General features: G+C 48.2%; 1 protein-coding gene across 2 annotated transcripts; it reads right to left on the minus strand.

The window, feature by feature from the left end:
- Nucleotides 1–684: 684 nt before the first annotated feature.
- Nucleotides 685–15,050, minus strand: ETHE1 (ETHE1 persulfide dioxygenase). Of its 2 annotated transcripts, XM_008520061.2 has the most exons (7): nucleotides 14,878–15,050; nucleotides 14,315–14,459; nucleotides 14,053–14,201; nucleotides 4,076–4,205; nucleotides 1,776–1,865; nucleotides 1,261–1,377; nucleotides 685–886 (listed from the first exon to the last, which is right to left on the minus strand). In XM_008520061.2, exons 1-7 carry the CDS (start codon nucleotides 14,956–14,958, stop codon nucleotides 834–836), a joined length of 765 nt encoding a protein of 254 aa, XP_008518283.1. In that variant the 5' UTR covers nucleotides 14,959–15,050; the 3' UTR covers nucleotides 685–833. The 2 variants fall into 2 exon arrangements, with proteins under 2 accessions (XP_008518283.1, XP_070488897.1); XM_070632796.1 differs by lacking the exon at nucleotides 14,053–14,201 and having other exon boundaries at nucleotides 14,878–15,037.
- Between the last annotated feature and the right edge of the window lie 761 nt (nucleotides 15,051–15,811).

Here is a 15,811-nt window from a genome sequence, read left to right on the forward strand (position 1 = left end):
CAGGAAAATAACTAGCATGTGAGAAGGGACTATTGGATGTTAGGAGCTGTGCTAAACACTTTATACACGTTAATTTAATTTTGTCCTCACAGCGCACGAGAAAGGGATTTCCATCTCCATTTTATAGTTGGGGAAACTGAAGCTGATGGGGGAAAGTGTGCCCAAAGTCTACACGTTGTTAATAATGTTAACTCCAGATTTGTTCTCTGGAAAATCCATGTTCTTAATCATTAGGCATTCCGTCACGCCAAGCCAGGAAGTGCCTGGAAGATCATCCCAAATGACAGTAACAATAATAATTAACACGGATGGGAAGTGCGCCCTGCAGGGAGTGTGCCAAACAACTCATACGTATGGACTCTCTGATCGCCCCAACACCCTGTGATTAGTGTTATTACTGGCATTTTACAGATGAGAAAACTGAGGCCTGGAGAAGGGAAGTACCTCATCCTGGGTCTCGCAGGGGCAAGTGGCTCAAAGTCAAGATGGAGTTCTAACCCAAGGAGCTGAGAAGCCCTGCGCCAGATAGCTGTTGGCTTCTGATCTTATGAGTCAGAAAATCTCCTCCTTCCGGGCTCCCTGGACCTTCACCCTGCCCCACTCCCTGGCCTCTGCAGGGACCCAAACTAACCACCTCAGCCCAGAAACCCAACTGGTTCCCCCAGGAAACGGAGAGAAGGCAGATTCAGAGCAAAACGAAAAAAGATTTTTATTTAAGAAGTTCGAGGGGCTGGTGAGGGAGGGGAAGAGGAGAGAGACTGCCGTGATGACACCTCTCCCCACCCCTCTCCTAGTGCATTCTTAACGGATCTGAGCACCTGACAGAGACCTGGTCACGAAGGGGCTGTCTGGATCCCACAGCGCAAGTTCGCTGGGACAGCAAAGTCTGAAAGGGAGAAGCCAAGGGTGAAGCTAAGGGGCCAGGCAGAGCCTCCAGGCTGGGGACCCAGAAATCTTAAGAGCCCTTCTCTTTGGGGAAACTAGAATTCTGACCCTGAGGCCCCTCCTCCCTCAGACTCAGGGGTCCAGGCCCCAGCCCCTCCTCCCTCAGACCTTGACTCCAGGCCCCAGCCCCTCCTCCCTCAAACCTTGACTCCAGGACCCAGCCCCTCCTTCCTTAGACCCAGGAGTCCAAGCGTCAGCCCCTCCTCCCTCAGACCCAGGAGTCCAGGCCCCCGGCCCCTCCTCCCTCAGACCCAGGAGTCCAGGTCCCAGCCCCTCCTCCCTCAGACCCAGGAGTCCAGGCCCCCAACTGCTCACCTATTTGCTGAGGCTTGGGCAAGTTCAGGTTGTCCATGACCTTGACAAACTCTTCACAGCTGAGGGTAAGCCTAGGGTTCAGAGTCCGCTCCTCCTCCACAGTGGACACTGTGAGCCCTAGTGGCCAAGGGAGGGGGAGCAATGTTGACTGGTCCAGTGTCTCAGGCCTCCCAGAACTACATTTCCCAGGAAGCCTCAGGATGCCTCTCCTGACTGGGACTCACAGGCTCTTCCCAATATGTTCCTGAGACCTCTTTCCCTCCTCAACAGGCACTATGGGAAATGTAGTTTCCCACAGTTCCCTACGATCTTTAGTGAAGTCCCAGGAAAACTCATGCCCTCTGCAATTCTAGGAGTCGTAGTGTCTACAGCCACACTCAGTACACCTAAAAGCACTTGATCTGTTTGGCCAGAGCACTCTGGGAATGGTAGTCTCCACGCCCCATGAGGATTATAGCAGTTGGGTGCTCGTTCTAAAACAGTTAAGCCCCACTCCTCCTCCAGGAAGCCCTCACCGTGGTAATCATGAGCAGGGTAGATCAGACAGTCTCCTGGAAGTGTGAAGATCTTTTCGTGAACCGAGTGGTACAAGGTCTTAGCACAGCCTGGGGACGGAAAGCTCAGAGGTCAGTGTGGATCAAGGGGAGGAGAGAAGCCCCCTAACCCCTTCCCTCAGGAAAAGGGTGGGAGGATACACTCACTGTTGGCTAAAGCCTCTCCCTCATTTCCTGCCAGTACCCCACTGTCTAGGTAGAGAAGGAGAGGGAAGGGCATTCTGGGCAGGTGGAACAGCAAATACAAAGAACTGGGAACGGTGAGAAATTCAGCATGGCTGTAAATAAGGTTGGAAAGAGACCCTGAAGCACCAAGGAGCTGTGCCCTCACTCTGGGCAGGGAAGCAGGACTAGAAGGTGAGAAACTGAAGACACGAGGCCAAGGAGGAGAATGGAGCCATGGTGCCGACCAGAAGCTCTGAGTCCTGAGCTGGAGCAGGGGCAAACCTCTCTGGAATGTTCTTCAACCTTTCACTTCAGCCTAAATCCTTCCATTTCATGACTGTGTTACGGAATGGATAAAGGGAGGTTAGGAGCCGCAGAGAGAAAAAGACAGAGACCAAGATGGAGAGAGAATGAGACACGGAAGAGGAAGCCAGAGGCAGCCTGGGGATCTGGTTACCCACGGGGCTCATTGTGGTTCCATCCTTCCTCTCTCATCCAGCCTCACTCTCCTCCCGCAAGGCAACTACGTCCTTCCCATCTAGTGCCAACCCCACATTCACACACACACACTCAAAGGGCAGCTACGCCCTGAGATTCTGAAACCAAACTTCCTTCCCACAGCGAAATTCTGGAATCTAACCGCCCCCAGCAGCTAAACCCCACATGTAACACTGCCCACATGCAATTAAACCGCTGAATCTAGCAACTTCCTAGAAGCTAAACTCCTGAATCCTCCACATCCTCCCCCTGCCACACCTCCAGCAGCTAACCCCCTTACGGGCTTTTAAAATAGGTCCACGAGGGGCTGACCCCGTGGCCGAGTGGTTAAGTTCGCGCGCTCCACTGCAGGCGGCCCAGTGTTTCGTTGGTTTGAATCCTGGGCGTGGACGTGGCACTGCTCATCAGACCACGCTGAGGCAGCGTCCCACATGCCACAACTAAAAGGACCCACAACGAAGAATATACAACTATGTACTGGGGGGCTTTGGGGAGAAAAAGGAAAAATAAAATCTTAAATAAATAAATTAATTAATTAATTAAATTAAATAAAATAGGTCCACGAACTCTGTGACACTGTTCTCTTCAAAATGTGACTCTTTATTCCCCTCACTCACACTTAGTGGTCTGGACTAAGTGACTTGCATCTAATAAATAGGATATTACAGAAATGACGGAGTTTAACTTCTGAGACTAGGTCATTTCAAAAAATGTTAGCGCTCTGTCAGTCGGTCTCTCTCTCTCTCTCTCTGATCATTCCTTCTAGGAGGATCCAGCTGCCATGTCATGAAGACACTCGAGCAGCCCCATGGAGAGGTCCACGGGATGAGGAACTGAGGCTCCTGCCAGCAACCAGTGCCAGCTTGCTGGCCATGCGAGGGGGCCGCCTTGGAAGCAGACCCTGTAGCCCCGGTCAAGCTTTCAGATGACTGCAGCCCAGGCCAGCAGCTTGAGAGATCCTGAGCAATCTCATGAGAGACCCTGAGCAAGAACCAGCCGGCTAAGCTGCTCCCAGAATCCTGACTCTCAGAAACTGTGTGATATAACAAACACTAATCATAGTTTTTTTGTTTTTTTTTTTGAGGAAGATTAGCCCTGAGCTAACATCTGCCGCCAATCCTCCTCTTTTTGCTGAGGAAGACTGGTCCTGAGCTAACATCTATGCCCATCTTCCTCTACTTTATATGTGGGGCGCCTACCACAGCATGGCATGCCAAGTGGTGCCATATCCGCACCCAGGATCTGAACCGGCGAACCCCGGGCCGCCAAAGCGGAATGTGCGCACTTAACCGCTGCGCCACCGGGCCGGCCCCTAATCATTGTTTTAAGTCACTATGTTCTGGGGTAATTTGTTTCACACTAATAGATAATTAACACACCCCTGAACCTAACTGTCCCCTAACCCCTCAATCTAACTGTCCCTCATCAGCTCACCCCTGAATGAACTCTCCTCCAACTCCAGCAGGTAAACTTCTTCAATCTACTCCTGACCCCCTAAAAGTCTAACACGCATTCATTAATTCTTGCAACTGCTACCTAAGACCCTGGCACGCACATAAGTATACTAAGATCTGGAGCTGGGGAAAGGGGCCTGTGACCTTGCTGGAAGTCCGTCCGCCCACACCCCCGGATGAGCAGGGCATCTCCAGTGAAGGCCATGCTGTGGTCATTCAGGACGAAGGTGACACAGCCTGGGGTGTGGCCGGGGCTGGCCCGGGTCTCCAAGGCCTGGCAGAGAGAGAGAGACAGACAGTCACCAACAAAACAATGGCTCTGCCCTCATGGTGCAATTGTCCCCAGAAGAGCCCACCCCAGGGTCACATCTAGATTATCTTTTTTTCTTTTTTTTAAACGTTCCTATTTTTTTTTTTTTAAGATTTTATTTTTTTCCTTTTTCTCCCCAAAGCCCCCGGGTACATAGTTGTATATTCTTCATTGTGGGTCCCTCTAGTTGTGGCATGTGGGACGCTGCCTCAGCGTGGTTTGATGAGCAGTGCCATGTCCGCACCCAGGACTCGAACCAACGATACACTGGGCCGCCTGCAGTGAAGCGCGTGAACTTAACCACTTGGCCACGGGGCCAGCCCCTTCATATTTTTTTTTTAAGATTTTATTTTTTTCCTTAGATTATCTTTTTTTTTTTTTTTTAAAGATTTTATTTTTTCCTTTTTCTCCCCAAAGCCCCACCCGGTACATAGTTGTATATTCTTCGTTGTGGGTCCTTCTAGTTGTGGTATGTGGGACGCCGCCTCAGCGTGGTTTGATAAGCAGTGTCATGTCCGCGCCCAGGATTCGAACCAACGAAACACTGGGCCGCCTGCAGCGAAGCGCGCGAACTTAACCACTTGGCCACGGGGCCAGCCCCTAGATTATCTTTTTTTGATTAAAAAATTAAGTTAGATTCCCAGAATGAAACCTCCCACCAAACTCCCAATGAATTAAAAACTTAAAGCAAGAAAATAAAATCATAAAACTGTGACGACAACAAAAATACAAATGAATATGTGATCTCTGGTTAGAGAAGAATGTTCAAATGCGATCCCAAAAGTCATACACTGTTAAGTAAAAGGTCAGTGGTTTGACTTTAAATAAATTTGAAGTTTCTGAATGGCAACAACATCATGAACAAAATTGAAAGGGAACTAAAAGGGCCAATGCCCGTGGCCTAGTGGTTAAGTTCAGTGCACTCTGCTTCAGCGGCCCAGGTTTGCAGGTTCAGATCCTGGGCGCGGACCTACATCACTCGTCAGCCATGCTGTGGCGGCGACCCACATATAAAATAGAGGAAGATTGGCACAGATGTAAGCTCAGGGATAATCTTCCACAGCAAAAAAAAAAGTATTATAAACTGTGAATAGCCATAATATATAAACAGCTCCTAAGCATCAATAAGAATCCTCAAAAGAAAAATGGGCAAAAGGAAAAAATAAGCAATTCATGGAAGAGCAAATACACAGTCAAAAAACGTGAAAAGATATTTAAGCTCCCTTAAAAAGAAAGAAGAAAGAGACTTAAATTTAAAAACCCTTATTTTTTACCCACCAGATTGGCAACTGTCAGAACTGTTTAGGATGTTTGAAGCAAGCCCCTACATTTCCTGGGATGTGGGTGCAGCTCAGCATTGCCATTTTAGAGCAGCTTAGCACTGTCTATCAACATCTCAAATGTGCACACTGTCTGACCCCTCAAAGCCACTTCTAAGACTCTGCCATTATGAATCCCGGACGCACTGCGCAAAGCTGCCCACCCGGGGATTCCTTGTTATCAAAAGCCCCACACCCAGTTCCGGGAAGCAATTGTCAGAAGACATTATTACCCTAATGATCTAACAACCACCTACAAGATTAGTTCCCACTCACACATGACTCCTCCCTTCTTCATAGAGGCCCCTCCCACTAATCAGCATCCTTGTCCAGGTCAGTCATCTGCTGATTACTGAAGGACACCATTTGCAGACCCTGTTCCCACACCCATTATCCATTCTGCTCTTCCCCGCCTACGGGTCTCCAGTTTGGTTTGGGGCATCAGAGTGCTCAGCCAAGCACTTCCCCAGCCTCCCTGGCACCTTGGGTGGTCTCTGACACAGTTCTCTGGCCAATGAGATGTCAGTCAGTCTCCTGAGGATTTCTGGGAAAACTTTTCCTGATAAAAAGGACTGGCACCTCCTCTTTCCACTTTATGTGGTTCTGAGCACAAGGTGTGATGGCTGCAGCTGTAGCAGCCACTTTGCAACCATGAAGGAAAAGCCAAGAAAATCCCACAAATGAGAGTGCTGCTGAATCAAAAAGAGTAACTGCCATCTTCCAAATTTCTTGTTATAGGGGGAAATTAAACTCCTATTTATTTAAGCTAGTGTATGAGGTTTTCCAGTTACTTCCAGCCAAACACCCTCCTAGTTCATATACAATAGCATATCTGTACAATGCAAAACAAGTGCAAAGCAAAATCAGAAATCTCGCAAAATCATGTGGGAAAAATCACACCCCTCAAAAATTAGCATCACCTTTTGGTGGTAGGAGGGGTGATCTTTCACTTTTTATTTTGTATACTCTGATTTTTTCTCTCTTTTTGGAGGAAGATTAGCCCTGAGCTAACATCTGTGCCCATCTTCCTCTATTTTACATGTGGGACGCCTGCCACAGCATAGCTTGATAAGCAAAGTGCAGATCCGTGCCCAGGATCTGGACCCACGAACCCCAGGCCACTGAAGCAGAGCACCCAAACTTAACCGCTAAGCCACCAGGCCAGCCCCATGATTTTTTTTTAAACAAAAGCACCAATGTCTTTTGAACTGAAAATATGGACGAATATTCAGGAGTAATGCTCAAAATATTTAACTGCAGTTATAACGTGGGTAGCAGCCAACCAGCAGGACACCAGCTGTAAACAACAGGTGCAGTTAGACAGAGTACACATGTGGTACCTACATGTAGGATACAGCTAAGTATACATATACGACATACATGTGTGTATGTCTATAAACTGCACAAAATTTTCATATCAGTTGAACAAAATCCTGCTTGCCACATGGATCGAGATTTCCTAGGCCCTTGGTGACGGAGCCTGTGTCGCAAGTGGCTTTGCTGACCATCAGCCTCCCTGTTTATCTGACCTTTCCCTTCTCTGGAATATCTAGAATCCATCCCCCCTCTCTCCACCCCCACAACCCTGCCCATCTCAGGCCTCATCCTCTCGTGCTTGGACCAACCACTGGCCTCCTTCCTGGCCTGCCAGCCTCCAATCCATCCCCCCATGACCCCGAGGGGGTGTCCTACTGCCCAGATCCAAACCTGCCCTGCTCTGCTCAAAACTCTTCCTTTGCTCCCATTGTCCCCAGGGCAGAGTTCTCGCTCCTCGGCCTGATTTTTGAAACACTCCAGCTCTGGTGCCCACCCACCTTTCCAGCCCGATGTCCTATAACATCCTCCTTTCCCCAACACGCCCAGCTACTATGAACCCCGGGGTTGTTTCCAGAAAGCACTGGGCTTTTCCACACCTCTTTGCCCACGCAGTTCCCTCTGCCAGGGACGCCATTCCTGCTTCTCCCATCAATCAGGTCTACTCGTTCTCGAAGAGCCCTAACCTGACTGATCCCTTCTCCTGTGCCAGGTGCTCTTCCAAGTGCTTGACATGACTGACCTCACTCAGCCCACACACCTCCTTATGAGGTACGTGCCATTCCTGTCCCCATTCGACACATGAGGAAACTGAGGCACAGAATGAGAAGGAGAATGAACAAACTATAAACCATACATGACAATATAGATGAATCTCACAGCCATAAGGATGAGCAAAAAAAGTGGGCTATGCGCAAGAGTGGAGTGGCGTGGAATGGAACAGAACGGAAAGGAAAGGAATGCAGTGAGATATCTCAGAGCTCCTGAGACACAGTAAGGGTGAATGGTATTTCATGAAGCTGAGGTTTCAGTCCTGAATCCAGATGTAAAATACTGACCTCTTGGCGAGGGCGCATGGTTCAGAACAGTCTCTGGAGCCAGATGACAGGGATTTAAATTTGGCTCTGCTATTACTCGCTATGTGACTTTAGACAAGTTACTTCACCTCTCTGGGTTTCTCTGCTGATTTGTACGATGAGGATAATAATTGTGCCCACCTCATAGGACTATTATAAAGATTAAACTATTTCATGTATGTAACAGCACTTTAAAAAATGCCCCTGGGGCCAGCCCAGTGGCCTAGTAGTTGAGTTCACATGCTCCACTTGGGTCGCCCAGGTTCACTGGTTCAGATCCTGAGTGTGGACCTACACCACTCATCAGCCATGCTGTGGCGGTGACCCACATACAAAATAGAGGAAGACTGGCACAGATGTTAGCTCAAGGTGAATCTTCCTCAGCAAAAAAAATAAAATAAAATAAAGCCCAGGGCACAATAATTGCTATGTAAGAAAAATAATAGGAATGTTTTAAAATTCAAAAAACACTGATCTAGTGGAACTACAAGGCCTCCTGGGTTCAAATCCTGGTTCAGCCACTTTCTCAGTATAATTTTTGGGCAGGTCACTTTCCCTCTTCTGCACTTCCTTCTCTGTGAAAGGAGAAAAATAATTCTGATCTCACTATGCGGTTATGAAGGTTGAATGAGATCTACCTGTCAGTGAGGACATAGCGGAGGCCGAAGGGTCAGATCAGCCATAGATGGATTTTGTTTGGACTCCTCCGTAGTTATTATAAATCTGAATTTGTTGACTACCCTTAAAAAGTGGAAGATTTCTCAAATTACATATATTTGCAGCTTCTATTTTAAAAAAAGGAGGAGGAGGAGGAGGCCTGGCAGTAGACAGACTACATTCCTAAACATGAATAATCAACTTGAATTGCACAGTGGGTGTCCGCCATAAATGGGGCACCCACCCTAACATTTACCACAGACTCCACCACTCCCTGCTGCCTGGCAGCGATATTTGTTTCTGAAAATCCTGTGAGATAAATGCTGAGAAAATGCAATGACAGAGCTTAGCACACTGCCTGGTGAGAAGCAATCACTCTATGTTTGTTAACTATTGTTAAATTATTATTCTCATTAACCAACACAAAAATATCTACAATCTACTTCAGTTGAGAGCAAAGAGAAGTTTTAGATCAAGTTAAATGACAACATGAGGAAACAGACACATCCAGAATGTGGACGTTCTACAAGACAACAGGCTGGTGGCTTCAAAAGTCAATGTCATGGGGCTGAAAGGGTACAAAGCTGCTCTATTTCGAGAGACTAAACAGACAGAACAGCAAAGGCCATGTGTGAACCTCAACTGCATCCCAGTTCCCAAAAGCAGCTGTGAAAATGATTCCTGGGCAACTGGAGAAATTTGAACATGGGCTGGATTTAAGAATTATTGTGTACTTTGTTAGGTGTGACAAAGATTTTGTAAAGGAATGGGGCTCAAAGTGTAGTTGAGGGAACCCTGGGAGTCTGCAAGATCGAAACTACTTTCATAATAGTATGAAGAGGCCTTTTGCCCTTTCTCTTGCTCATTCTCCCATGACAGTGCAGTGGAGTTTTCCAGAAGCCCCATGACTTGTGATGACATCATTGCTCTGACAGGTGATGGAATGTGTACTAGTGTGTTCTTGTGTTTTTAAAAAGTCTCAGTTTTAAGTATTTTTTTGCATATCTGAATAGTTATAGTTTGGTTTTTTTTTTTAAGATTGGCACCTGAGCTAACATCTGTTGCCAAGCTTTTTTTTTTTTTTCCCTTCTTCTCCCAGAAGTCCCCCAGTACATAGCTGTGTATTCTAGTTCTTCTAGGTGGGACCCCGCCTCAGCATGGCCTGACAAGCGATGCCAGATCCGTGCCCAGGATCCGAACCAGCGAACCCAGGCCATGAAAGCTGAGCCCCGGAACTTCACCACTCAGCCATGGGCCGGCCCAGTTTTTTTTGTTTTTTGTTTTTTTTTTACTGAGATACAACTGACATATAACTAATACAGTAAATATTGATAGATAGCACCCACATAAACAAAAGCTTCTTGGGGCCCTCCATAATTTTTTTAAGACCAAAAAGTTTGAGTTTGAGAACCGCTGATACAGGAGAACATCTTTATTCTCAGAAGTCTTTAGAAGTGAAATATCCTCAATTTAGCTTTTGAGGGCTGAGGGAGGAAAAAAAGTGAGAAAGAAATAGGCAAATGTAAAAATGTCAGCAGCTCGTGCACATCAGGTGAAGGGCATGAGGATGTTAATGGCACTATTAATTCGATTTATTATAGATTTGAAAATATTAAAAATAAAAGGGGGCAGGGAACCTAACATCCTGACTTCAGGCAGCCTGAACCGTTCCTGAAACTTGTTGAGTGATCTTTCCAACATACTCACTCTCCCCTTCCACGACGCATCAAATACCAGAGACAGCTGCACAGCTGTTACTCCGTTTCCTGCGGCAGCGAAATTAGCGTCCGGAAACTAATCCATCAGCTAAATGCAACACACAGGCGATCAGCGCATGCGCGCAGCTCACTCGCCTTGCGGTTCCCACGGCCCACACTGCCCCCTGCTGGCAGGTAAGCTCTCAGCTCCTCTTCCCTTTGGTCCCCAAGTTTATGGTTTCGTTTCCTTATTCAAAAGTCCTTAATCCTGATATAACCATCCACAGTTTCTATACCTTTTAAAGTCGAAAACCTATAATGTCGCTTTCCATTGTAGCTAAATATTCTGAACCTCCACAAGCTACACTTTCTTCCTTTCTTTTGTGGAAAAAAAAAAAAACAAAATTAAAATTATTTGCTCTGTTTAGGGGACAGTGTACCGATATCTATAACCTGAAGCATCAAAAAATAAGATGGAGTGATGGATGGATAGAGGTGTATGCTGCAGAGTTTTCTTTCAACTTTTCTGTATGCTTGAAAATTTTCACAACATGTTGGGGGAGAAAAGACATTCCACAGTTCAAATATTCAATTCCACATAGGAGGAAGCACTGAATACCTCACATGGCCACCTGAGGATCACCTGTGAGCTTTTAAAAGCTACGGATTCCCTGTGTCTGCCCTGAACAGTTAAATCTGAATCGCTAAAGTGTGTGGGGGAGGGGAGCGATCAATATCTTGAACAGCACCTCTCTCGACCAACATATTTAAGAGAAGGCTTTCTGCCGCCCATCCCAGGAGCTAAAATGTTCAAGTCTCAAACAGTGCTTATTAAAACAGAAAATTCCTTCTGCAAGGAAACCGTCCAAATTTGGCCCACTGTGAACGTACAACGTACAACTAGTTCAAAAACTCTTTCGGCAGTTTCTACCGAAGTTAAACCTATGTCAACTCAATGATTCAGCAAGTCCACGTCTTGGAAACGAGGGTAATGTCCACCAAGAGATTCGTACACGAATCTTCATAGCAGCATCATTCATAATTGCCAAAAACTGGAATCGGTTTTCAAAAAGATAATGGATACATTGTCACAAATTCACACAATGACATGCTCTCCATCCCAGCTTGGTAAACTATGGCCAGTGCCCCCGATTTGGCCTGCCGCCTGCTTTTGTAAGGCCTGAGAGCTAAGAATGGTTTTTACACTTTTTCACAGTTTTTCAAAAAATCAAAATAAGAATGCTATTTCAAGATACGTGAAAATTATTGAAATTAAAACTTCAGTGGCCATAAATGAAGTTTTATCGGAGCCCAGCCATGCTTATTCATTTGTGCATTGTATACAGCTGCTTTCACACCGACTGGAGAATTGAGTAGCTACGCAGAGCCCATATGGCCTGCAAAACAGAAAATATTTACTATCTGGTCCTTTGCAAAAAAAGTTTGCCAACCCCTGCGAAGTAGCAATGGAAGGAAAGAACTGTAAATATATACAATGTTATATAGAGCGAAAGAAGCCAGACACAAAGAGTACACATTGTATGCTTCTTGTTTACAAGTTCCAGAACAGGCAGAACCAACCTATGATCAAATGAGTCAGAAGAATGGTCCCGTAGCAGGGGCATCAATGGCCGGGAAGAGGAACAAGGAAGGCTTCTGGGGTGATGGGCATGTTCTGGATCCGGATCTGGGCGGTGGAGACTCAAGTGGACACATGTAAAAATCTACCGAGCTGCTTCTGTACAATATGTGCACTTTGTACCATATAATATGCATGTTACAATTCAGTTTTTAAAAGTGGGAAGATGAAAATGAGAGAAAGAAAAAAAACGTGCCCATCTCCAAAGGTGTATAGAGAACTCAAAAGAAAACTAAACAAAACACTGAGTAATCATAGAGACAGACAGTAACAAGCATTGGCAAGAAGGTGGAAGAAGTGGAACCCTCGTACACTGCTGGGGGGAACGTAAAATGGTGCAGCCACTCTGGAGAACGGTTTGCCAGTTCCTCAAAATGTTAAACAGAGAGTTATCATATGATCCAGCCATTCCATCCTAGATATACACCCAAGAGAAATGAAAACATACACCCACAGAGAAACTTAGACATGACATTCACAGCAGCATTATTGCTAATAGCCAAAAAGTGGAAACAACTCAAATGTCTATCAACTGATGAATGAATAAATAAAATGTAGTACATCCATATAATGGAATATTCTTCAGCAATAAAAAGAAATGAAACATTAATCCATGCTACCACAGAGATGAACCTTGAAAACCTTATGGTCGGTGACAGAAGCCAGTCACAAAAGACCACACACTGTATGATTCCATTTCTATGACATGTCCAGAATAGGAAAATCTACAGATACAGAAAGTAGATTAGTGGTTGCCTAAGGCTGTAGGGTGACAGGGGAGTGGGAGGGCTGGGGTGACGACTAAGGGGTAAGGGATTTCTTTTTGGACTGATGAAAATATTCTGAAATTAATTGTGGTGATGGATGCACAACTCTGTAGATATGCTAAGTCACTGAATTGTACACTTTAAACAAGTGAATTGGATGGTTTGTGAATGGTACCAATAAAGCTGTTTAAAAAAACAAACAGGGAAGCTAAATATGCCACAGCTAAACCCTTCAACATGCATTCACTGAAAACATCACTCATTCACTTTAACTAAGGGCTCATCCTGACACAAAACTCCAAGTATTTCTAGTTCTTCTAAAGCTTCTCAACCCAAGAAATGCTTGTCAGCAGTGACGATTATGTACAGTGTACATGAATGTACAATGCCTTTTTTTACCTGTTTCCAGAAAAAGGCTTAAAATAAAGAGGCTGGAACTATTGTAGCTAAACCCTCTGATCCCACACACAGCCGTCGTTTCCGCTAAACGCTCTGACTCACAGAAACTGTTCCCATTTAGCAAAACTCTAAGCTGGAGGCCGAGTCCTCACCGGTCACCTGACATTCTGTCCCCAAAGTGAGCCAAACTCTCTGCATCTTTAGCAACTCTGATCAGAATAAAACCCTGCCAGCTGTTTCCTGTCCCTCTGAGGGCACCTCCTCCTGGCACCCTCCCCACCACTGCCTCCCCACCACTCCATATTGCCCTGGGTTGAAATTCTGGCCAGAAACCTACTGATTTGCCTTTGGCAAACAAAGGAGAGGAAGTAGGAACCTTCAGACCAGACTGTGTGAGGCAATAGCGGGGTTGGGACTAGGGTGAGGTAACAGGAGCCTAGGGCACAACATTTAAGGTGGTGCCCCCTCAAAGATGCTGGCCTCGCCCTTACCCGACCCTGAGAGTGAGTGCCTCCTTAAATGGTGTACCATAGGTGCTGGCTGGCCTCACCCTAGTCCTGGCCCCAGGCAACAGATGCTCCATCCTGCACACTGGCTCTCAGAAGACAGGGCTGGGTCTCCCGGTCAGCCCTGGCCGGGGAATTCCAGCCCCCAGTCAACTTTGCCCGAGATGCCAGGCCAATGGAGCTGCCCCAAAGCAGTAGGAAACTCCATAAATGCTGTTGACTTAAGGGGCTCGGCCAGACACACCTACCCTGAGCCCCAGTGCCCCACCTGGGTTTATAGCACCCTCCTCCCAGAGATAGAAACTCAGGAATCAGGAACACAGCTCTGAGGCCCCTCTTACCCCAGGACTCAGGAGCCCAGGCCCCCAGCCCCCTCTTCCCTTAAAGTCCAAGAACTCCAGGCCACCACCCTCTCAGGGACCCAGCATCCAACTCACAAAGCGCCCGAAGTGGATGGAGTCTCCATCCTCAATGTGCAAGTCAGCCTGGGCCCCACTAAGGCGGGAGATGACAGACTGGCAGCCGGGGAGTAGGGACCGGAGCACCCCCGAGCCCGTAATGTGGTCCGCGTGGCAGTGGGTATTCACTGGGAGAGAGAGGAGGGCCAAGTCCAGGAGGGCACAGAGAGGACGCAGGATGCCCAGCCCCCACCCCCCTGCCCCACCTCCCTCAGGCCCAGGAGTTCGCCCCCAGACAGACCAGCATACAGCAGCCGCAGCCCCAGTTCCTTGACCAGCTTGGCGTCCCGAGCAGCTGTCTCCAGAACCGGGTCGATCAGAATGGCCTCTCGGGACTCTCTGTCCCCCAGGAGGTACGTGTAGGTGCAGCTCTTGGGCTCAAACATCTGGGAAGGGGGTGGGGGACGAGTGAGTGTCACTGGGGACCCAGGAGTCCAGGCCTCCATTCTATTCTCTTTCTGAGATCCAGAAGCAGAAACCCCAACCCTTTCTTTTCCCCCGGAGTCAGGAGTCTGAGGCCCCAGCCCCTTACTCCGTCTGAATCAATGAGTCTCAACTTTCAAACACCCCCAAATCAGAGTCCCCAGCACCCTCTTCTGTAAAGGACCCAGGAGCCAGGCCCCAAGCCTAGCAGCTCCCAGATCTCTCCCTTCCAGGGACCCAAGAGTCCATCTCCAAGCTCCTTTCTGCAAAGACCCAGGCGTCGAGGCCCCGGGATGCCTCCCGCATTAAGGACCCAGGAGTTCCGCCGCCGTCGCCGCCCGGGGCCCAGCAATCCCGCTCCCCGGTCCGGCCACGGCGCACCTGCCGGAGGAGGAGCGGGGCTCCAGAGCCGCTGTGCTGGCTGAGCTGCCGCCCGGCGACCGTCAGCAGCCGCCCGGCCATCGCGCCCGCGTCCGGGTCCCGACTGAGCGGAAGCCCAGCGCCCGCCGCGGCCGGTGCAGCGGGCCGACCGGGGAGGGGCGGGGCCCGCCTTAAAGGGGCCGCAAGCGCCCAGAGCCGACGGCGGGGCCGGCTGAGCGGGGCTGGGGCGGTGGGAAGACTTCAGACACCGACAAGTCAGCGAGGAACAGGGAGACCCTCAAAGGGTGAGGGAGAGACGCTGGGAGAAGCACAGACAGGCAGACAAGTAGAAACCCCACAAGGGGCCCCAATACACCCCGGTGCCCTTTTATAGGAAAAGCAAGTGGTCGGATTCTCCTTGTTAAAGAGAAAACAACGTTTGGTTCAATGTCACTAGTCTTGAGGGACTGTTGGGGGGTACCGGGCTCCCAGAACAACATTTGATCTCATTAAAGTTTACCCAAAGATGGCTAAGTGTTTTATCAGAAATCTTTTTCTTCCCAGGAAGAAATCTTTTTTTTTTAAGATTTTTTAATTTTTTTCCTTTTTCTCCCCAAAGCCCCCCAGTACATAGTGTATATTCTTCGTTGTGGGTCCTTCTAGTTGTGGCATGTGGGACACTGCCTCAGTGTGGTTTGATGAGCAGTGCCATGTCCGCGCCCACGATTCGAACCAACGAAACACTGGGCCGCCTGCAGCGGAGCGCGCGAACTTAACCACTCGGCCACGGAGCCAGCCCCAAGAAATCATTTTTTAAAACCAATTTTGGGGGCCAGCCCGGTGGCGCAGTGGTTAAGTGCGCATGTTCCGCTTCGGTGGCCCGGGGTTCCCCAATTAGGATCCCGGGTGCGGACATGGCACCGCTTGGCACGCCATGCTGTGGTAGGCATCCCAC

This window comes from Equus przewalskii, chromosome 9 (assembly GCF_037783145.1).
Source record: "Equus przewalskii isolate Varuska chromosome 9, EquPr2, whole genome shotgun sequence".
In the NCBI taxonomy this organism is placed as follows: Eukaryota; Metazoa; Chordata; class Mammalia; order Perissodactyla; family Equidae; genus Equus; species Equus przewalskii.

What these genes read in the sequence shown, in the direction of transcription:
- ETHE1 (XM_008520061.2), bottom strand. Translation starts at nt 14,958, where the DNA reads ATGGCCGGGCGGCTGCTGACGGTCGCCGGGCGGCAGCTCAGCCAGCAC. An exon ending in CCATCCACTTCGGGCGCTTT is followed by an intron (nt 4,206 to 14,052) that starts GTGAGTTGGATG and finishes TCTCTCTGCCAG; the next exon opens with GCCTTGGAGACCCGGGCCAG. An exon ending in CCCTGCTCATGATTACCACG is followed by an intron (nt 1,378 to 1,775) that starts GTGAGGGCTTCC and finishes CTTGGCCACTAG; the next exon opens with GGCTCACAGTGTCCACTGTG.